We start from the raw sequence: 23,872 nt of genomic DNA on the forward strand, positions 1-23,872 counted from the left end.
CTCAAAAAAAAAAAAAAAAGAATTTACTTCACATATGTCTTGAATTTTATAAGATATTATCATCTGTGGCTTTCAAACTTCTTAGACCCAAAAAGTCCTGCTGCTTTTCTGTAGAACACTGTGAAATGGTATTTGACTTCACTACAATTTTACTGGCAAAAAAACACCATCATTATGCATATACTATGTATTTATTTATTTATTTAATTTATTTATTGAGTTGGAGTCTCACTCTGTTGCCCAGACTGGAGTGCAGTGGCCGCTCCCAGCCACCGCAGCCTCGATCTGCTGGGCTCCAGCAATCCTTCTACTTCAGCCTTCCAAGGAGCTGGAACTACAGGCATGCGCTACCATGCCCAGCTAATTTTTATTTATTTTTTTATTGTAGTGATGAGGTCTCACCAAGTTGCCCAGGCGGGTCTCGAACCTGCGGGCTCAGGCAATCCACTCACCTCAGCCTCCCAAAGCGGGGGATTACAGGCTGAGCCACCGAGCCCAGCTGCATATACTATTTAAAAAGAAGAGACACCCATGGGTGGGCTCAGCTACTGAGTTTTTCTGATGATCCACATGATTTGTTCCTTCCTCTCATCCTGTCCTTCTGGTACTTGCTATATCAGATGCCAGTGATGGAGGAATTATAAGAAATGCCTACAACTGAGCTAATCTGTTAACAATTTCTGAAACTGAACAGGAATGCTGTTATACCATTTCTGGTCACACACCTAGGTTCAGCTGCTGGAACAGCTGGAGAACCTCTAGGGAATCAGTAGCTGACAGCTTAGGTTCTGGAGCTGGGCAGATCTGGCTAAAACCCACCACTGCCACTAACCAGCTGAGACCTCAGGAACATTACTTAAACTCTCTAAAGGAAACCTATCTTCCAGCTTTGTTGTCAGGATTAAATGAAAGCATAAGTGTAGAGTCTGCAAGAACTGTATAGCAAAGATAAGAAAAGCTTCTGCCCATCATCACTGTGGAATGTGACCAGCTACTTATCCTCTGTGCCTCTGTTTTCTCATCTGCAAAATAGGAATAACAGCACCCACTTCACAGGCTTGTTGTGAGAATTACAGGAATCAATACATACAGAAAGTTTGTAATACAAAGCACATAGTAAGCAACCCCAAGTGTTAGCAAATACTAAAGTGCTCAGCATGATGCCCAGCACCTATCCAGTAAGAACTAAAAAAAATGTTCACTATCTCCAATACTACAGATGGGCTGCAAGAGTTCTCCCAGGGGCAGGAATATCACTGAGAGTGGGCTCAGTAATGGGTCATTTATTTAGCAGAGGTTTTCTCCTAGACCTGACAACAGAATGGTAGGAGTGAGCCTGAGGACACTTATAGAGTCAGAACGTACTGGTCTTGATCAAGAAGGGGTAACAGAGCTTAAGAAACAGCTCCAACTCAAAAAAAAAAAAAGAAACAGCTCCTAGGGAAATGGACCTTAAGAATCGTGCTTGTGGCCGGATGTGGTGGCCCATGCCTGTAATCCCAGCAGTTTGGGAGGCCGAGGAGAGAGGATTGCCTGAACCCAGGAGCTCGAGACCTGCCTGGACAACATGGCAAGACCTCATCTCTACAAAATATTTTTTAAAAATAGCCAGGTGTGGTAGCGTGCACCTGCAGTCTCAGCCACTTGGGAGGCTGAGGCGGAAGGATTGCCTGAGCCCAGCAGGTGGAGGCTGTGGCAGTCATGATCATGCCACTGCACTCCAGCCCAGGTGACAGAGTGAGACTCTGACAAAACAAAAGAATGGTACTTGTAATTAGCCAGGCATGGTGGGGCACATATACAGTCCCAGCTACCTGGGAGGCTGAGGCTGAAAAGGATCATCTGTGTCCAGGTCAAGGCTGTGGTGAGCCAAGAGTATGCCACTGTACTCCAGCCTGGGTGAGTGAAACTCTGACTCAAAAAAAAAAAAAAAAAAGGAATGGTACCCGCATGTTAAACAGGTCAGGAACTACAAAACAGAGTAAGGTATCCAGTTAAGAAGGCACCACTAAAGTCTGTTTAACATAATAACAGACAGTAAGTAGTCTAGGGTGGGCTCTGTAAACCAAGAAGCTGTAACAAAATGAAAAGCCTTCCCTTGAAAAGTCAGCTTCATTTAATGTTTTGTATTTTCATTTTTATATCCCTTCTTCTCTTCATTAATATTTCATACAATGTTTGGAAATGTCTAACTGTCTCAGCTCTGTTTGGAGCTTAGGATTTGGGGTGCAAGAAGCACAGCCTGAAAGGCCAGCAGAAGGGCCACAGTGGGAATTTCAACAGGGAGAAGATGGAATTCACTGGAACAATTAAGTCAACTAGAAAAAGCTGCTTCTTTCACCACCTTGCTAACCTCAGAGATTGGTTTGTTTGTTTTTGGAGACAGTGATTGATTCACTGTCACCCAGGCTGGAGTGCAGTGACACACTCACAGCTCACTGCAACCTTGAATGCTTGGGTGCAATCCTCCAGCCTGGCTTTCTGAGTAGCTGGTATTACAGGTGTGCACAACCACATCCAGCCAAAGTTTATTTTTTATAGAGATGGGGTCTGGACATGTTGCCCAGGCTGGTCTCTAACTCCTGGCCTCAAACAATCCTCTTGCCTTGGCCTCCCAAAGTGTTAGGATTACAGGCATGGGCCACTGCGCCCTACCCTTAAATCTTGACCAAGTCATCAGAGGTATTGGAAAGAATTACCTTTTAGATTTTTGGAGGGTGGACCCCTTATAGTATACTTGAAATGTATTCCTCTGGATCAAATGGTCAACCAAAGTTTTTATGTGGAAGTTTTGAGAAGGTTGATCATGATTTGCAGAAGAAATGTCCCAAGTTGATGCAAACAGGTGACTGGTTCTTCCACCATGACAACACACCTGCCTACACCATGCTAAGTGTTTGGCAGTTTTTGACCAAAAATGCCATGACTCCATGCCCAACCTGCCTATTCATCCATTCTCTCTGTGAGCGACTTTTTTCTTTGTTTTCGCAGATGAAAAAAGTCCTTGAAGGGAAACATTTTGCCTTATGGAAAAGATGAAACACAAAATGGCAGAAGCATTAAAAGGCATCAAAAACTGTTTTGAGCAGTGGAAAAAAAGCGCCTCAGTAGGTGTATTGCATCAAACAGAGAGTACTCTGAAGGTGGCTGAAATTTAAACATGTAAGAATAGACAATTTTCTTTATTTTTTTTTGAGTTGGAGTCTCACTCGGTCGCCCAGACTGGAGTGCAGTGGCCGCTCCTGGCCACTGCAGCCTCACCTGCTGGGCTCCGGCGATCCTTCCGCCTCAGCCTTCCAAGTAACCGGAATTACAGGCATGTGCTACCACGCCCGGCTGATTTTTTGATTTATTGTAGAGATGAGGTCTCGCTGCCCAGGCGGGTCCCGAACCCACGGGCTCAGGCAATCCACTCACCTCAGTCTCCCAAAGGCGTGGGATTACAGGCTGAGCCACCGAGCCTGGCTACACAATTTTTTTTTTTGAGTTGGAGTCTCACTCTATCACCCAGACTGGAGTACAGTGGCCACTCCCGGCCACCACAGCCTCGACCTGTTGGGCTCCAGCGATCCTTCTGCTCAGCCTTCCAAGTAGCTGGAACTAAAGGTGTGCGCTACCACGCCCGGCCAATTTTTTTATTTATTGTAGAGATGAGGTCTCACCAAGTTGCCCAGGTGGGTCTCGAACCCACGGGCTCAGGCAATCCACTCACCTCAGCCTCCCAAAGTGCAGGATTACAGGCTGAGCCACCAAGCCCGGTTGGACAATTTTTTTGTTTGCTTGTTTGTTTTGAGTTGGAGTCTCACTCCATCGCCCTGACTGGAGTGCAGTGGCACGCCCCCGGCCTTGACCTGCTGGGCTCTGCGATCCTTCCGCCTCAGCCTTCCAAGCAGCTGGAACTACAGGTGTGTACTATCACGCCCGGCTAATTTTTGATTTATTGTAGAGATAAGGTCTCACCAAGTTACCCGGGTGGGTCTAAGTAAATTCTGTTTCTTTGGGGTCCCCCCCATATATCCTTAGTCTGTTTCATCTGCATTACTGGTAAGTTTCCCTTTACTCCACTGATTAAAAACCTGAGAGAGCTGTAGTACGCTATACTAAATGGACTCGGCTTTGATTTGATGCAGCACACACAGTCCAGGCCTCAGAATTTTCCACTCTCCCCACCCCCAAGTGGGGGCCTGGGGTAGGTGCTGAGCCAAGGCTAGTCAGACCACAGTGATCATATCCAGTCCACAGCACCTTCCATTTTATTGTTTTATTTACAAACAGAGTGAAGTCAACTGGGAAAGTCAGGGGTTGGAGTCAGTCTGGGCCATCCAAATGTGCAGTGGTTCCTGGGTCAAGCTGCAGCGTGAAGGCCACTTCCTCTATCCTTTTCCTGCCCCTCAGTAATGGCCCCTTGATCCCTCAGGCCAGGCTCACCTGCTGCACCTGAGCCCTTTTATGAGGGCATATGGATCCTGGGTGAACGGGGTGGTACGAGGGCTGATTTCCCCTCAGTTTGTGTAAACCTGAGTTCCGATCACACGCATAATTTCCTTCTGGATCTTGGGGTCCTGAGTATTAATGTTGGCATCGCCCACCTGACCATCCTCATATCTGCCAAAGATAGGACAAGTGTGAGCACAAGAGGGAAAACACCACCAAAATGTCAGTCAGCAGAACTGTACTTCAAGGTGTGGTCATTCCATCCTAGAGGTCAAACCCTTTCTTGCTACTCTTCAGAGAGGAAGAGATTCAGCTTTTCTGGCTTCCTCTAGACAGACTTCCATAATCTATACACATTCCCATCATTCAGTGGGAAAACCCCAGCATTAGCTGCACTCAGATGGCCAGGGACATGTCTCAGACAGCAGAAGCAGACTTTCCTAAGGAGCCACACCCCCACCCTCACTCCTTAAATAACCCCAGGGTCCTTCCTAGACTTACACAAAGAAGAACCGTGTGCAGACGTGGTCGGATACAGGGCACACCCAGATGTTCCCATGCTTCTGGAGGTCCTTAGATGTAATCACTGGGAGGGAGGGGACCAGGAGTCACAGATGCAAAACAAAGAGTTCAGGCAGAGGAGGAAAGCTATGATGCTTCAACATCACCCCTAGCCAGATCATGTGTCAAAGTTGCATAAAAATAAAGGTTGGGGACCCAGAACAACAGGACATGGGTGAGGCACGTACCTTCACAAAGTGCTATACAGTTGAGATTCCGACTCTGCAGGAACCTTGACTGAATGGATCGGGTCTGGAAGAGAAGGAGGCAGGGGAGAACAGAGCCAGGCAGACAGTTATGGCCTTCCCTAGAGAGGCTAGTCAGCTGGTGATGACTGGGGGTGAGGATCAGGGACATCCTGGGCTCCCAGCAACCCCCAATTTTGCTTTCCCATACTCAGTCTGGATGGGGTCACAGTTTCTACCTTTACATTTTCATATAAACTCAGTCTCTGCCTCATATGACTGAGGCCATATACGACTCCAGAAGTATGTTCTGGTCAGAACATATTTGATTCCTTTAAATGATCCTCATGTGACCCCTACCCCCAGCTGTTTCCCCACCTGCCTCTGCAGACTAAATTAGCCCCAGGGGAAGGTCCTGATTCATTAGAGCAACTAATACCTGGGGGATGGTATTCATCCTGTTATATCTCTGGACCAGCTCATCCTTGGAGGGCATCCTGTGCTGTCCTTTTCCCATTCCTGTCACAGAACAACAAACCCAATTCACTCATCCATTCCTCAACCAAGTATTTACTGAAGTGCCTACTATGTGCGAGCACTGAGTTGGACACTTGGTAAAACAGTGGAGAATAAAACTAACAAGATCTTTGCCCCCACAGAATTTAGTCTGCTGGAAATTACAGGCAAGGAACAAGTAGTTACACACAGTATGATAAGGGTTGTGATGGGAAGATCATAAAACATTGTGTAAGCCAGAGGGAACGAGCTCAGCCAAGGGGTGAAGAAGGCATCCTGGTGGCAGCTAGACTGAAAACTACAGGATTAGGAAGAGTTAGTTACATGAAGAGGGGAGTGTTCTGGACAGAAGTCATAGGATATGGCAGACCTGGCAGAGAGAGAAGGTAGTATGCCTCCATTTGTATAGAGACCAGTCAATGGCAGAGCAGTGGTGAGACGCGATGTGGAAGAGGTGAGCAGAGGTCAAATCAAGCAGGCCTGAAAGCCGAATTAAGGTAACTGGAGTTTATCCTTGGAACAGCAGAGAACCACTGCAGGGTTCTAAGACAGGGGAGGAACAGTGAACTAAGCAGGAATGAGGAATCAGGAGAGTGGGACAACATCACCTCAGAATCAAGTGTCAGGCTGAGTGAGATGAGCAGAGAAGAAACCAGCAGAGCCAGTCAGAGCTGCTCTAGTCTCCAAGTTACATCAAAAACTCAACCAACCATTCAAGAGAACAGGAGAAGCATGGTGGTTAAGGGACAAATGACTTTCCACAGGTTATCACAATGGCAACTACTGTGAAGAATTCTACGTCCCTCAGAAGTCTTCCCAAACGTGAGAATGAAGCACCAGTACCCTCTAGCTTCCACAGATCTAAATCCATAAACCCTCTGCCATCCATCCCCCATGGAATAACCAGTTCTCAGCCTGAACTTTCCTTATTTTGATGTGAACAATGCTTGTGTGCCCTTCCTCCCAATTCTGTTTGACTTGAGGACAGGATTACAGTCTGTACTCAGCTTTATCACAGGCCCAGTTTTACCATAGCTAGGGACATGAGTGAGTGTGTGTGTGTGTGTGTGTATGAAAGAGGAAGACAGATGGAGGTGGAGATGATAGCATTATAGGCCACAGCACTCTCACCACTCTACACTGGAATTTTCTATTATTATCAACTCCACTGTGCTTCAATTCTTGGTTTTGTAATAGCCACCGTATAGAGGTAGAGCAATAACTGTCAAATTGGCATTCCTTACTGCTCAGGCTATCATCATGCACTTACACTGAAATCTCATGACAGATTTGGGGATAAACACAGAGCCTCAAGGTTTGAACTGCCTATGTTTTTCTCATACAGGACAGACACCCTCTGTTTCCACCTTAATTATTAGCTCAACTAGGTTCAGCTCTCCATCTAAACATCATGACTTATCACTTGGGTGTATCCATGACAAGGTTCCAAGTGAAATTCCCATTCAGATTCTACTTCAGAGGAGGTAGACAAGAGGATAAGAAAGAACTATCTGTTGCACTGTCTTTTCCACACTGACCCAATGATCTTCTGTTTCCTGAGACCAGACCTGGAGACCAAGGTGGCTAGAATAATCCCCAGATGCTCGTGTCCTGAGTATGCACTTATCAGAAATCCCTAAACAGTACTAACAAACAGAAGCCATTAACTATCCCTTTTCTCACTGTCCCTCGTTTCAACCTGCACACTACAGCCAAGCCCTGGAGGCTCCACTGAGTATATGAATGTCATATGCACTAGCCCCCACCCTGAGGAATAAAAAACAGAAAATCAAAGCATAACGGGGAAAAAAAAATACAAGACAGCTGGTCAAATGCTCCAGTAATCACAGTAAGTGGACAGACATGTATGCACATCCCCCCACCTGCCATTACAGAGATTCTCAGGTATCTACAAATATACGAGACCCTCAGAGACCCAGTCCTTCAAGCAAAGTCTGCCTTGTCAGTCCAGTACAGTGGCAAGAACACTGGACTAGAAGTCAGAAGACCTAGATTCCAGTCCTAGCTCTGCTCCTCACAGCTGTGTGATCATGAGAAAGTCATTTAACTTTCCTGTGTATCAGTCTTCTTATCTGTAAGGTAGTACATAACTGGACTAGATGAGCTCTAATTCCAGTAGCAAAATCCTATGGAATTTTATGTGTAGTCAATCACCTTTTGAGAGAGGGAGAGGAATGGTGTCTATGTTTTTATATAATCAGTGAAGTGATGCAGAAAGACAAGAATAGAGACTCCTGGCTCCATTTGGAAACCAAAGGTATTCAGGCACTTGGTAGTTACAAAAACAAACAAAAAAAGGCTGGTGGGAGAAGAGGGAAAGAAAAGGAAGGAATGGGGGAAAACAGAAAGGAGGAATCATGTGGGCACCAAGATTCCGGAGCATCTCACTAAGTAATAGGAGCTTAATCAGAGGGATGTTTAAGCTGGGACAAAAAGGAAAACCAAAGAATTCAGGCAAAGAAATCAAAGAGATTACCCCAACCCCACCCCCACTTTCAACCCCAGGCACACAAAGTAAGATTCATACACACATTCAATAAACATTTATTGGGCACTCACCCTGTGTGACTTGATCATAACTTTTGTTTCATGACACATTATCTTTTTTTTTTTTTTTTGAGTTGGAGTCTCACTCTGTCGCCCAGACTGGAGTGCAGTGGCCGCTCCCGGCCACTGTAACCCCGATCTGCTGGGCTCAGGCGATCCTCCCGCCTCAGCATTCCAAGTAGCCGGAATTACAGGCATGCGCTACCACGCCTGGCTGATTTTTTTATTTATTGTAGAGATGAGGTCTCGCTGCCCAGGCGGGTCTCGGAACCCGCGGGCTCAGGCAATCCACTCACCTCAGCCTCCCAAAGGCACGGGATTACAGGCTGAGCCACAGAGCCCGGCTCACATTATCATTTTTAACAGGACAACGAATACCTTGAGACTCAGCCCAAGAACTAAATCCAAGAACGAAAGTGTTACCAGTGACTTCTATCTAACAATCTGGCTCCCTTTGGGAGGTAACCACTTACTTCTCAAATAAGTTGGGAGGAAGCTTATTATTCCTTTGCTTTTTTCTCCTTTTCTTTAAAGTTTTATCAAGCACACACCCACATATATGCCTAAATAATGTTTCACTTTGGTTACCTTTGAAAAATATAAAAAGACATCATACAGGATACAGTCCTTTCGAACTTTTTTTTTTTTTAATTTATTGTAGAGATGAGGTCTCGCCAAGTTGCCCAGGTGGGTCTCGAACCTGCGGGCTCAGGCAATTCACTCACCTCGGCCTCCCAAAGCGTGGGATTACAGGCTGAGCCACTGAGCCCGGCCAAGGGACTTGCTTTTTTTTAAACTGAAAATATTACTAAGATGTTTCTGTATTGTTGCCTACCGGTAACATTTGTTCATTTTTATGCTGAATAATAATATATTGTGAAACTATATCAAAATGTATTTAGCAATTATCCTGATGATGAACATTTGAGATGACTCCAAGATCTGTTGCTGCAAACAGTCCTGCTTTGAACATTCCTGTACAAATCTCTGGGTGCATACTTGCAGGAATGAAAATGCTGGGTCACAGGGTTAAACTGCTTAGGTGTATGAAATAACACTAATTTAGATCACCATAGGCAATAAAAGTGATGCTGTTCATCCATAACTTTTGGTACAAACAGAAGTATTATCAGATGTCTTAATTTTTGCCAACTCAAATGTGTACTAAATGGTCACTGGTCTTGATGTTACTTCCCTACAAATAAAGGTTGAACAGTTTGTAGTTTTGTCGTTTTTTTTGGACATTTCTTCAGTGAAATGCCTATCCATGTCATTTGCCTGTGTTTCTTTTAGGTTGTCTTTTTTTTTTTAATGATTTGTAAGAATTTTTTTTTTTTTTGAGTTGGAATCTCAATCTGTCACCCAGGCAGGACTGTAGTGGCACGGTCATGGCCACCGCAGCCTTGACCTGCTGGGCTCAGGTGATCTTTCTGTCTCAGCCTTTCAAGTAGCAGGAAATACAGGCATGCACCACCACGCCTGGCTAATTTTTTGGTTTATTGTAGAGATGAGGTCTCACCAAGTTTCCCAGGCTGGTCTTGAACCCATGGGCTCAGACAATCTTCTCACTTCAGCCTCCCAAAGTACTGGGATTATAGGCATGAGTCACTGTGCCTGGCTTCTTTTTCTTTTTTTTTTGAGTTGGGGTCTCATTGTACTGTAGCCCAGGCTAGAGTGCAGTGACATGATCACGGCCCACTGCAGTCTTGAACTCCTGAGCTCAAGTAATCCTCCCTCCTCAGCCTCCTGAGTAGGTGGAACTACAGGTGTGCACCACCACACCCAGCTAATTTTTAAATTTTTTTTTTTTTTTTTTGAGCTGGGGTGCAGTGGCACATTCATGGCTACCACAGCCTCGACCTGCTGGGCTCATCCCATCCACCTCAGTCTCCTGAGTAGCTGGAACTACAGGTGCATGCCACCACACCTGACTAATATTTCTGACTTATTGTAGGCAGAGATGAGGTCTATGTTGCCCAAACTGACCTCAAACTCCTGAGCTCAGGTGATTCTCTTGCCTCAGCCTTCCAAAGTGCTGGGATAAAAGATGTGAGCCACAGCACCTGGCCCCCTTTTTCTTCTTAATCAATCTAACCAAGGTTTATCTGCTTTGCTAGTTCTTTAAAAGAATTAACCTTTTGGCTTTTTTGGACCTATCCATTATACTTATTTTAATTTCATTTATTTCAGTTCTTATCTATATTATCTCCTTTTTTCTACTTTGTTTGGCTTTTTCTGCTGCTTTGTTTTTGTTTTGTTTATTGTTTTGTCTTTTTAGTTCTTTGGTTGTGACACTAGGTTTTCTTATCTTTGTAACAGTTAAATTATTGCAGAATACTAAATAACAATGTAGAAAGAATCCAGTACAAGACTGGGCACAGTGGCTCACATCTGCAATCTCAGCATTTTGAGAGGCCAAGGCAGGAGAACTGCTGGAGCCCAGGAATTCAAGTTCAATCTAGGCAACATAGCAAAACCTTGTCTCTACAAAAAAATAAAAAAACTTAGCCAGGCATGGTGGCGCATGCCTGTAATCCCAGCTACTCAGGAGGCTGAGGTGGAAGGATCATCTGAGCCCAGGAGGTCGAGGCTGCTATAAGCTGTGCTTATCCAGTCCTCTGTCCCTCCATCTACCTTTTCCTTCATTCAAATGACCAGGTGACAGAGTAAGACTCTGACTTAAAAAAAAAAAAACAACACCCAAGAATCCAGCACAATCCTCTTCATGTGGTGAACATGCAACTATATGATGCCTATACCTTATACAGAGATTACATTAAACAAGAACAAAAGCAGAATGAAAAGGAACTAAAACAAGAAGCAGACAGAGAGAGTTCTAAGTCAGTTTCCTTTTCTGAGCCAGATTCTTCCCGATTAGAATCTAGATCCTGTACATGTTTTAGAATAAAATGCTTCTCCTGCATTTAATGTAATCAATATAACAGTATAAGGTTATAGACAGTTTAAATTTTATTTTTTATTTGTATTTACTCTTTTTTTTTGAGTCAGGGTCTTGCTCTATAACCGAGACCGGAGAGCCATGGCATGATCATGGCTTACCACAACCTCGACTTCCCAGGCTCAGGTGATCCTTCTGTCTCAGCCTCCTGAGTAGCTGGGACTACAAGCACATGCCACCATGCCCGGTTAGTTTTTTTATTATTTGTAGAGACAAGGTCTGGCTATGTTGCCCAGATTGGTCTCAAACTCCTGGTCTCAAGCAATTCTCCTGCCTCGGTGTCCCAAAGTACTGGGATTACAGGTGTGAGCCATCGCACCCGTCCACACAATTTAAATTTTAAAAGATGGCTGACAAAAAATAATGTCTCCAGAAATATAAACCAACAGAACTCAAGTCTTCAGGTGTATTCACACATAAACTCACATGCATACATGTACACAAACACAATCTATATTTGCCAATACCACAAAATGTGGTCTTGTTATCTCTCAGCTATTCCTCAACCCATTTCTAGGGTCAAGCTCTTACAATGAATAAAACTACCATTTCAGAGAATTAAAAACCATCATTTTTAAAAATAACTAACCTCACATTGTGAAGAATCTGAATTTTTAATGAGAAAATGTAGAGAGACAGACTATGTATCCATGACTGGGGATAGAGCTGACATAGACCAAGTATCCATGACGGGAGAGGAAGAGACAGCACAGATCATGTGTTCACAAACGGATGCAATGTCAATAGGTGGCCAAAGAATGATTCTTACCTGAGTATCCAAAGGAAATACTGGAGATGGGGCTCAGGTAGATGCCTTTGCCATAGGCTGCTCCATGCAGCTTGCAGGGAAACACCAGGATGAGCAATATGAGCCTGGGCCCTCCTGTGACTATATCAGGCAGCCATAAGGCTTATCCAGCCCTCTGTCCCTCCATCTACCTTCTCCTTCATTCAAATGACTCTAGGCATCTACTCTTGAAAAGGTGATTGGCTGAAAAGTGAATGCAGGTTGACCTGCTTGTCTATGAGATTCTATGCCTTGGAGAGCAGGGAGTGGCAGAGCTACTAAGTCAGTCTCTCAGCATCCTCATTCCTGTCCCCAGGACTTGATATACAGGCAGACTCCAAAAAAGAGGAACTACAGAGGAGGCAAGCCAGAAGGAGGGAAAAGACCCATTCCCTGGAGTCTTTTGGGACAAAGAACCAAGTCTCCTGTATCAACTCTATGAGTGAACAGCTACATACATTGAAAAGCTTAATTAGGTGAATTAATCACAGTAGCTGCAATTAGCAATTCCCTATTTCTTCCTACAGGTACATTCCCATTCCCAAAACCACCAAAAATCACAGTCTGAGGTCAAATATACAACAGTCACATTCATTCCATGCATCCGGTTCCAAGCTCCTCTCTAGGGAAGTCCCCAAGAAATGCTAGGCCTGAGGACGCTGAGGCAAAAACAGCAGCGATCTCTAGAGCAGCCTTCCCCAAAACTGTGTGGGGCTGGGGGGGGGGGAGAAAGGAGAAAGGCGTACAGCCTCACCTGCAGTTTGGTGTAGGATGCATTGACCAGTCCATTGCGCAGGATCGAATGCCAGTTCTCAATGTGGGACCCACTGTAAGGCAGGGTAGAATACATGTCTCCTCACAGTGTGAGGTTCCCAGGAGCACTTCTAAGACTGCCATTCCCACCCATTCTCACCCACACAGGACATGAAGATGGACAGACACCTGGTGATGGACATACACATGGACATCATCACAGGCACACCATCTGTGTGTGTGTGGTTAAACCCTAGACCTTTATTTTCAGTCTTATTCTCTCTTTGTGCTTCAGTTGATCCCATCCTAAATCCTCAACTGCAGGTTCAGTATTTTCATTTGCCTAGTTTCCTGATATTTCAAATTCAACAAATTCATCTCAAACTCAATAAGCTTATCACTGATATCAAATGTGGCCTTTAGTTCTGACTTCAAGTTCTGGTTTAAGCAAAGGATACTACCACTTCTTATAAGTTACCTTTAATGCCTCTCTTTCTTTTTCTTTCAGCTCCCACAATTGGGCATAAATGTGGGATTTTCTCTCAAAGTAGTTTTCAGATCTATCTCCTCTAATCTGTTCCTTTAACCACATCTTTTTATATGTGCCATTTCTCTTCAACTACATCATACAGACCATGTCATCTGAACCATTTCTGTCCTCTACAGCACCTACCATATAACATCCAATAAACATCTGCTGACTGGGTGATGGATGCAGGTAACACAAAATCATATACCTTCCCACCCCTCCCCCCACTGCCAGTCCCCAGCCTCCTCACTGGAAGGCAAAGGTGCTGCCGTAGAGCTTCTTGGCGGTCCGGAACCGAGCCTCCTTGGCAGGAGGGCTGCTCAGCAGGAGGAACTGGTGTGAGGTGTGCATGAACTTCAGCTGCTGCCCACGGTGGGGGTGGGATCAGGAAAACAGAGCAGAAATCGAGATCAGGGAGGGAAGGGTTGGGGACAGGGAAGAAAACCAAGCTTGCACTGACTCCACACAAGGGAAACACACGAAGGCCCACAGGTTATGTTGATGGACAGAGCCAACTAGGCAGATCTAGGACAATATGGCTAGCTGGCTTACAGCCCCTCCCTGCCCCTCACCAGAAATGGAAGGCATTTAGAGAAAGAATGATCACTTACCCTGCTGAGAGGTAGTTTGACAATGTGTGACCTGTTGCTGGAGATGATCCTGGGAAGAAACAGAAAAAACAAGATAGAATAATCACTTGATTAGGCTATCCCAAACAAGCAGCCTTCCTCTGACCTTGGGAGAACAAGCAAGGATTCCTGGGCTGTCTGAATTGTTGAAAATGTCCAGGTCGCTATCTGGATAATCCCTGTGGATGAAAATATTTATGTGTAAAAATGTAAGAAGAAAGCTATTGACCAGAGATCAGCTAGTTACCGGGGAGTTAAAACAGTGCAAGAAAGAAAGGAAGGGATGGGAGGTAGGCTGCTACAACTAGGGAGAGAAAAGGATAGAATGAAAAGAACACAAGAGGTCATCCACAAGGAATAAATACACAGAAAGGAGAAATCTCATTAGGATGGTGACAACTTATACCTGGGACTTAGACTCAAAACTGGGAATAGAAGGCATCCTGCCTGACCTCACAGGAAGCCTGAAGGCCAGCGGGGAGGGAGGTTTACAACACAAAGGGCACCTGGTCCTATACCAGGGGATTGAGGGCCAGATGGGGGCCCAAACGTCTCCTGCACACAGTACTTGTATAGTTAATCCTTACATGTACTCCACATCTCTACAATAACATAAATAAAATAAGAAGCCTGAAGGCTTTCAGGGATGGGGAGGAGAGAAGAGAAAGTTACTGCCTAGTCTGGAGAAAGAAACAGAAGGAACTAGAATGACCTTCCTGAGGAGTCAGGAACAGACTGGGCCATATATAGGCTGAACTCAGAGGGCAGGAGAAAACAAAAAGGCATAAAGCACTGTAGGTTTAGTGAGAGAACACTCTCTCCTGCAGTTGTCACAGTCAGTCTGATTTTTGTGCCTTATCCATGTACTTGTAAAGCCATTGCACTCATGTCAAAGGCTGACTGGGAAGAGGAAGGCATGCTAGAAAAGGAAAGCAATGTCAGAAAAACAAGAGAGATCACGGTCAGGGAGGGAGCACAGTCAGGAACAGGCAAAGTCTTTGTTAGGAGAAGGGAATACCAAGAGGGTCTCAAGGTCTAGACATCCACCACCATCAGGGAAGGCCTGAGAGGGAGAGGGGCTGGGAGGGGGAGACAGAGCTCTCTGGATGCAAGAAACTTACTTGAAATGAACACTGTTAATGCCTACATGCAAGAGATACTCAGAACCTACTGGTGACTACAGTTAATAACAATGACTATATTTTCTGAAAATCGTTGAAAGAATAGATTTTAAGTATTTTCACTACATATTTCTCATGTATGTGAGATTATATACGTTAATCAGCTCTACTGAGCTACTTCACAATGTACACATTTCAAAACATCATATTGTACATAGTAAACATATAATTTTTGTTAATATAAAAAATAAATGAAGAAGATAAACAAACCCATTGGGAAACATGGACACCTAAAGAGAACTTGAGAAATACTTTCAGAATTTGTGGGCCCCTGGTAGGATCTGAGTTCTTGTCAAGGCAAGGAGTTCAATAACATACCAAGAAAAAGCAGTCATACTGCCTGTGACCTTGGGAAGGAGGCTGAAACCGCCTCTATAAGAAGGTGTAGGCTCTATGCCTGATGCTTCTCTCCCTCCCTGTGCCCCGGGCAGGATGAGCCATTCTGTTCATACCACTGCAGGAGAGGATGGGCCAGGGGATCCAACTTGTCCATCTGCTTCTTGATTTCCAGGTATGAGCCCTGTAAGACAATGGCCATGTGGTTATCTTCCAGGAGAGAGGGGAGCCCTCCCACTTTCCACAAGCTGACTATCAGGGCCCAGGGAAGGGTAGGCACCAAAGGCCACCCGGAGGAAAGAGGAGATGGGTTTCCCCCCCTCAAGGAGCCCAAATCGGGTTGGGAAGACTCATAAATAAATGAAAATGACCAAAGATGCTCACAAAACAACATGCAGGTGGGTCTCCCTCATTTTATGCAATTCCTACAGCCCTAAAAAGTTGACTGTAAATCAAAAAACAAATAAAATCAATATCCCAGAATGATAAGGCTAAGGAATCCTGTGGTATATCTTTACACAAAGCAGAGTCCTTCTGACAAGTAAATCATCCCTCCTAGGTGGATCTGATGTGTTCATCTGAACTGTGATTTATAGGATTTGCTGAGAAGAGGCCCACCTGTGAATGTGAGCACAAATGAATGTCTATTCATGCAGAATTGCAGACGAGGGGTGGGGAAGTCTGGTGAGGGACAGCCTTGAGTCAAAGGATGGTCTCTGCTCCATGTGGCTGCCCCACCCCTAGAAGGACAAAAGATGTAGGCCCCTGGGTCTAGTTTCTTACCTCCAAGCCCCCCTCCTCACCCTTCCAACCCTGGACAGAGGCCTTTCCCTCACTTCTCTAATTTCCTAAGAGTTATGGGAAAACATTAAATATGAACAACTCATAACAGAATTAGCAATAAAGGTTGAGACATTAAGAGTGAAGAGAATAAAGAGGAATAACAGGGCTAACAAAACAGAGCACAAGAACTGGGAAGGTAAGAGAGGGAAGACTACAAAAATTACAGTGAGGAATCTGAGTGGCTTCCCTACATCTTCACCCCACTCCCACAAAATACAAATAGAATAGGACACTTGAGCCAGGCAGGCAGAGGAGGGGACAGACAGAAGGCAGAGTACCTGGGTCATCTCCCGAATGGACATCACGCTATCCAGAGCTTTCTGAAGCCGCTCATAATTCTTCTTCTGTGGAGAACCAATGGGAAGAGAAGAGCCAGATGAAGAAAAGTGGAGAGCAGGATGTGACGAAAAGGAGAGCTAGATGTACAAAATGAGTCCAGGCCCAAGGAAACAGAGTGGCATGCCATGGAAAGCACACAGACAGTTGTAATATCAGACAGTTCTGGAGTCACATGCCAGTTTTCCTTTGCCAGCAGTGAGTAACAGGACAAGTTACCCTGACCTTTTGGCACCTTCGCAGCCCTATTTACAAATTAAGATACCAATTCCTACCATCTCACAGAGATGTTCTGAGGATTAAATAACACATAAAGAAATTAGTATAGTGCCTGATATGTAGTAATGACAGCAATAGTAAGATACCATGCTAAGTACTTGTGATGGTTAATGTTATGTGTCAACTTGACTAGGCTATGGGATGCCCAGACATTTGTCAACTCTTATTTCTGGCTGTGTCTGTGAGGATATTTTTGGTTGAGATTTGAGTCAGTAGACTGAATAAAAGAGACTGTCCTCCCTAATGTGGAAGGGCCTCATCCAATCAACTGAGGACCTGAATAGAACAAAAGGCCCCCCTCCCTTCAAATAACAAAGAGGGCACTCCTCCTGCCTGACTGTTGAGTTGGATTATCAGTCTTTTCCTGCTTTTGGATTCTTGAGCCTGCAGGTTTTTGGCCTGGAACTTATACCACTGACTCTCCTGGGCTTCAGGCCTCTGTTCGAGGACTGGAACTTATCACGGGCTCTCCTGGGTCTGCAGCTTGCCAACTGTGGATGTTGAGACTTCTCAGCCTCCACAATCACACAGGTAATTCCTTATAATAAGCCTCTTTCTCTCACTCCCTCTCTATACATATCTTCTATTGGTTCTGCTTCTCTGGAGAATCCTAATAAAGTAGCTCACATATATCATCTCTCATTTGTATAATAATCTGCAAAATAAATATTACCTCTTTTTTACAGCTGAGGTAGCAGAACCTCAAATGGAATCCAGGTCTGTCTGGCTCCAAACAGACAGATATTCTTCCTTATCACTGTATAACAAATATTAATTCTTCTCCCTTTCCTGTGACAAACTCAGTTGTTTATTCACTGAAAGAGCGAAATCCTAGAGTTCAAGAGTTCTGTCCCTTATTCCAAGCTCTGTGTACACTGAAATGACAGTCCAGTCTCCCACTATCTCTTACCATTTCTGTTCCTTAGCAGTGACTTTCTCCCCGAGTAACTTATACCTTAGGATTAAAGGCCAGGGTCTTGGGATCAGTGGGGTCCACCACAGAGGGATAAGGCTCAAAGATGATGCTCTTTCTAGGGGACTCCAAAGCTGCCCTACACATGGCTACCAGCAGATCCACCACCTGTGGGGACAGGAGAAAAAGGGGGATCAATGATTTCCCAGCACTGGGCACCACACAGTATCCACCATTTCTCCCTGCTCATCTTGTGAAAAGCAAATATGTTTATGGATTCTAAATTAGAAAATACAAGCTCATAAGAATTCAAGTCATATTAAAATGACTAAAAAGAGATAAAAATCTCCCCTTGCCCCCAAACAAATCTCACTGCTTACAGGCAACTACTGATAAGTCTGATATGTACCTTTCTAGATATTTTTCCTAAGGAAAGAGTTATTTGCTTACATAGGCAATTTTCCAACACATACTGTTGTATTTGCTTTATTTATTTATTTACTTATTTATTTATTTTTAGAGAAAGGGTCTTGCTCTGTCGCACAGGTTGAGTGCAGTGGGGTGATTATAGCTCACCACAGCCCTGACCTCCTGGGCTCAAGTGATCCTTCCACTTCACCCTCCAAATAGCTAGGACTATAGGCATGCACCACCATGCCTAATTATTTTTTATTTTTGGTAGAGACAGGGTCTTGCTATGCTGTCTAGGCTGTGTATTGCTTTTTTTGTATAACTATATTACAATTTTCCATCCATAAATAATAGCTGTATAGTATTTCCATTGTAAGGAAATAATTTAACTGGAATCCCTACAGATGGGGTTGTATCCATTTTTTATTTTACAAATGATACTACAGTGACTATTCTTACATCTGAAAGCATTTTTGGAGGTTGATTCCAAAGGGTGAAATTGCTGGGTTCCACTGACTTTCTTTTTTTTTGAGTTGGAGTCTCACTCTGTTGCCCAGGCTGGAGTGCAGTAGCACGCTCCCAGCCACCGCAGCCTCAACCTGCTGGGCTCCAGCGATTCTTCCGCCTCAGTCTTCCAAGTAGCCAGAACTACAGGTGCATGCTACCATGCCTGGCTAGATTTTGCTTTATTGTAGAGACAAGGTCTCACCAAGTTGCCTGGGTGGGTCTCGGACCCATGGGCTCAGGCAATCCACTCGCCTCAGCCTCCCAAAGTGCTGGGATTACAGACTGAGCCACCGAGCCCGGCCTACACTGACTTTCTTAATCCCAGTTCCCAGCCACTTTCCCCTCTTCCATACCTCTGCTCCAGTAGCCACCTCCTCTGCAGCTCCAGACATGACCCCAAGTGTGTAGAAGGAGAAAACACACAGCTCACGCGTGCAGACAGCTGGCTGAATGGACAGTAAACAGAAGACTATGGGATGAGTGTGCAAGAAGGAAGTGCAGGGAGAGCAGGAAAGCCCTGACCTCAGACTACTCTAGGACAAAGCAGGAATCAGGAGAAAACCATCAGTAGTCTTAATTAAAAGGCCTTCTTGATGAGTTTGAGTTAATACTGTCTCCTCTACAAAGCCTTCCCTCATCTTCCTAGATGGTCAGATGCTCAGAAGAGACTGAGTTTTCACAACAATGTTCACCTCTTCTACATGCATAACAAACAAAAGCAATTATTCCTAGAATCTGGGGAAGTATGCACAGAATTCTGCCTTTACCAGAGACCCAGGAAGAAAGGCCTAAAGGAGAGATGAAGAGTGAAGGGGACTTGGCCAAGGAAGAGGGTCACAGAGTAGGGACCTCTACCTTGAGCATGGACCCATTCTGGAAGACATGCTGCTCATCACACACCACACAGTACTCATTCAGAGTTGGAATCCTCTGCTCTGCATACTTCATGATCTGGAGAGAGAACAGATTCTAAGCCTCTGGGGAAGGACAGGCACAGACAGATATGGGAAATAATTTGAGCTTTTTTTCTAGCTACCTTCCCAGCCTTGTGCCTAACTAAGGTAGGATCTATTTGGCTTAGTTAAAGCAATGCTCTGACGGCAGAGCTAAGGCTGTATAGTATAGTAAAACTAAGACCAGTCATGAACTTTGACTTAGAAGACTTAGGTTAACATCTCACCTCTAAGACTTAATACCATATATAACTCTGGGCAAGTCAATATGAGCCTTGGTTTCTTCATGTATAAAGTAGAACATTATTCACCTCTTTGGGTATTATAAGAAATGAGATTGTTTCCATGAAAGTATTTTATAAACATAAAACAGGTTCTAATCAAACTATTAACAGTAGCTGTGGTAGTTACCAGCTGTCCATTTAGGACAGGAGAGTTTCAGTCTGTAATAAGTTGGCAGAAGGTCCTGAAAAGCCATTTCAACTGCCTAGAATAAGCCAGTTCACTGGTCACAACAGACACAACTCTGAGTTGGGAAGATGGCACAAATCCAGAGCTCATGCAGCAATATCCTAAAGTTTGTTGTTTTTTTGTTTTTGTTTTCACTCTGCCACCCAGGTTGCAGTACAGCTACATGATCCTGGCTCACTTGCAGCCTCAACCTCCTGGGCTCCAGCGATCCTCCTGCCTCAGCCTTCCGAGTAGCTAGGACTACAGTCACCCACCACTAGGCCCAGCTAATTTTTAAATTTTTTGTAGAGATGAAGTCTTGTTATGTTGCCCAGGCTGGTCTTGAACTCCTGGGCTCAAGTGATTCTCCTGTCTTGGCTTCCCAGGGTACTGGGATTATAGGTGTGAGTCACTACATCTGGCCCTAAAGTGCTTTTTTGGATATCGATCTTATAGCTTTTGTGTATAAGTCAGGTTGTTTCCATTTCACATGCCTTTGGGCTGGTAATGGGACATGCAAGGAGTTTTACTCATTCATTTAATGCAGATTTGTTGAATGCCTATTATGTACCCAGCTCTATGAAAGGTCTCCTTGACTATGCAATAATATAAAAGACTGTCCTCTCAGATACCTGAACTCCAATTGAGGAATCATATTGTATATGGCACATAGGTGTATGTGTCGTATGAAACAAAAAAGATTATAGGAGTTCAGTGAGGGGAGAGATCACTTCAGTTCATGAGTGGGAATAATGGCGATTTTATAGAAAAGGTGGCATCTGAGCCTTGATGGCAACAGGTAGACACGGGGAGGAAAGCAGTAGAGGGAATGACATGAACAAAAGTACACAGATGCAAGAAGTGGAAGTATGTCCAGGGAGTAAAGAAATTTTAATTTAAAAAGAAGCAAGTGACCAGCATGGCAGAGCAGTGAAAGAAGTCTGTAAGTAAAAATGAAGACCCCCCTGAGCAAGGGACACTGGGAATCATAGGAAAATGAGCATCAATCCCTTTCTCATCTTGACACCCACACACTTAAAATGAACAGTGCTTCATGTGGCAGTTGATCATATTCACCTGTGTCTCTTCCCAGGAGTGCTGTAAGCTCCCTGAGGATGGGAATCAGGCCTTCTTTCCTCCTAACCACTCAATGCTTAGTACAACTCTGGGAGAAAAGCAACTCCGAAAATATTTGACTGAGGAGCTGGGAGATGTTAAGGGACCAGATGGGTCAGACAAGAGGGAGAGGCTTAGGAATGACACTTTGGACTTGATTACCTGGACGAGGAATCCATACTCCAGAGTGGGGATGTTCTTACAGTGACCACTGACCTGTTGAGAGTAAAAATACAGACCCCATGAGCCTCCTAAGAAGCTGGGGCCTAGACAGACCTCACTCACTCATCCTTTATGTAAAACACAGTACCTAGCTCATGGTATATAACTGATGCATACTGATCTTTCTTTCTTTCATATAAATGTATGCTGATCTTTCTTTCTTTCACTTCATATTCTCCTAAAGTAGCTAAGCCCTAGTTCAGATGGGCCTAAGTAATCCCAAAGCTGGAGAGGAGGCCTTCAGACTTTTTGCCAAAGTTTCTGGAAAAGGGCTCACCTATCCTTAACCCTCTTCAAAGCAGGCAGACAAGATGAGTACAGGAACTGAAGGCCTAACCACTACCTAATACAAGATGTGGCTTCTCCTGGGAATGCCCATCTCCAACCTCTTTGCCTCATGGTCTACTATCAGAAAACCTTGCCGGATGGTTTACAAATACGTTTCCAACTATTACAAAATGTGTGCCATTCTTCTTACTCATGGCATGTACTCTGGTTTAACTTATGATGCCTAGACAACCATACCCCCTCCCCATTTTGAGAGGCTATACTCCCACAATTCCACGCCCTCCCTCCTGATGCCCAAGTCAAACCCTCCTCAGCCCATGTACCAAAGGAGAGGTCCGTGCTGGGGGAGGGAGGCCCACGTGCTGAGGGCACAGGAGACCTGCCTGGGGGCTGGGAGGGTAGCCAAACACCTCCACTTTGGGATTCTTCATGGTGCAGGAGATGGAACGGTTCATGAGGCGCCCGACTCGAAGCTCTGGCACACCCAGTTTGCCTTTCAGCATGGAGTCCTGTATGATAGGGAAACTGGGAGACCTGGACAGAGAGAGCAAAGAGAAGTGATTAAACTGGGGATTCAGTATGAGCCCTAGAAGGCACTAGGCTCGAAGTCCAAAGCCAAAGAGAGACAAACACATATCTGAAGAAATATCCACTTGATGTGAAGCACTGTCAACATAAGCAGATCATACATCTGAATAGATTTTTATGTCATTATCTGTGTATTCCTCAAACTGGGAAATAGAGGGTGAGCAGAGCACAGGTCACTATGGCATCTAGGCCAGTATGGAATGATCCCTCGGAGAGGTTGCTTGTTTCATTTACTCAGAGTGTGAGTGTGTGAGTGAGTGTGCATGAGAGATTAAATGCTAAACTTGCTAGTAAAGAAGCAGCTATGCCCAAAGAGCTTAAAGTGACTGTCTGACTGTCAACAATGGTGCCTGGGAAACTACAAATCTGGCTTGGCACCCGCCTTCAGGAATATCAGAAGGCATCAGAGGGGAAAAGTGTAGCTCTAGTGTCAAGGAATGGAGCAACATTTATTTCCAGAACCTGGCTGACCATCTCTCATTAGCTGGGGATGCCCCCACACCCACCTTTTTGATGATCTAAACATACCTCTTCTATCCCCTCCCTAGGTTCTCTGAATTCTGTCTCTCGCTACTAACACCACTCACATGGTCTTGTTCCCCGTGTGTCCCTACCTTTCTACTCCTGACCCGATGTTAACACCTTATCCTTTATGTAAAACATGGTACCTAGCTCATGATATGCAATTGGAGAAATGTATATTGATCTTTCTTTCTTTTTTTTAGCCCTCATCCTTATTCCCCATTGTAAGGAGTTATTTACTCCAAGGACTTACTTGGGAATAGGTGAGAAGATGCTGAGGCCAGCTCGGAACTTCTTGATTGTACCACTTGCCTTGAACCAACTGTGCCTCTTCTCCTGCTGGGTCTTCAAGAAATCGTTGCTCAGATGTTTCCATTGTTGGGATGTGAACATACACAGAATCCTAAAGGATCAGAGAGAACACATTTAGGCAAGATTAGGCAGGGGTCAAAAAATAAGGATGAACAGAGGCAACTAATCTAAAATTCACACTCAGAGATTGCAAAGTTAGTTGTGATAGGGGAGTGTGTACCTGAAGACTACCTGATGATGACCTCAGCACATGGAAATGTACTATCCTAAGGGGCACGAACCTAGTGGACCAGAAAAATTCCGAGATGTCTTACTTTTAGAGGTAGATCTCAAATGTGAGCCTTTAAAGGCTGGGAACCTCGAAATCTATTGTCAAGAATGACTATACAGTCCTTGATCAGTTCTCTCCAGCATTATGCTAAGCTACTGTACTAAATCTTTTCTTTTTTTTTTTTTTGAGTTGGAGTCTCACTCTGTCACACAGACTGGAGTGCAGTGGCCACTCCCGGCCACCACAGCCTCGACCTGCTGGGCTCTGGCATTCCTTCCATCTCAGCCTTTCAAGTAGCTGGAACTACAGGCACATGCTACCATGCCCGGCTAATTTTTTGATTTATTGTAGAGATGAGTTCTCGCCAAGTTGCCCAGGTGGGTCTCGAATCTGCGGGCTCAGAAAATTCACTTACCTCAGCCT

General features: G+C 44.7%; 1 protein-coding gene across 17 annotated transcripts in view; it reads right to left on the reverse strand.

Moving 5' to 3' along the window:
• Nucleotides 1-4,230: 4,230 nt before the first annotated feature.
• Nucleotides 4,231-23,872, reverse strand: part of PARP6 (poly(ADP-ribose) polymerase family member 6) — a 30,016-nt gene continuing 10,374 nt past the window's right edge. For 5 of the 17 annotated variants that reach the window (XM_008072835.2, XM_021706103.1, XM_021706105.1 and 2 more), the window contains exons 9-24: nt 23,120-23,269; nt 22,140-22,290; nt 21,409-21,462; nt 19,583-19,678; nt 19,081-19,173; nt 17,852-17,977; nt 16,560-16,625; nt 15,555-15,622; nt 13,904-13,952; nt 13,543-13,652; nt 12,765-12,837; nt 11,993-12,062; nt 5,620-5,699; nt 5,184-5,247; nt 4,936-5,020; nt 4,231-4,605 (exon numbers count right to left, since the gene is read on the reverse strand). In XM_008072835.2, the coding sequence (XP_008071026.1) occupies nt 4,503-4,605; nt 4,936-5,020; nt 5,184-5,247; nt 5,620-5,699; nt 11,993-12,062; nt 12,765-12,837; nt 13,543-13,652; nt 13,904-13,952; nt 15,555-15,622; nt 16,560-16,625; nt 17,852-17,977; nt 19,081-19,173; nt 19,583-19,678; nt 21,409-21,462; nt 22,140-22,290; nt 23,120-23,269 (1,438 nt within the window). In that variant the 3' untranslated portion in view covers nt 4,231-4,502. Of the gene's footprint in view, nt 4,606-4,935; nt 5,021-5,183; nt 5,248-5,619; nt 5,700-11,992; nt 12,063-12,764; nt 12,838-13,542; nt 13,656-13,903; nt 13,953-15,554; nt 15,623-16,559; nt 16,626-17,851; nt 17,978-19,080; nt 19,174-19,582; nt 19,679-21,408; nt 21,463-22,079; nt 22,291-23,119; nt 23,270-23,872 lie in introns of all 17 variants that reach the window. The other 12 variants (XM_021706081.1, XM_021706089.1, XM_021706085.1 and 9 more) reach the window with 5 other exon arrangements.

This window comes from Carlito syrichta, unplaced genomic scaffold, assembly GCF_000164805.1.
Source record: "Carlito syrichta isolate Samal-C Ts95f unplaced genomic scaffold, Tarsius_syrichta-2.0.1 Scaffold115619, whole genome shotgun sequence".
Lineage (NCBI taxonomy): Eukaryota > Metazoa > Chordata > Mammalia > Primates > Tarsiidae > Carlito > Carlito syrichta.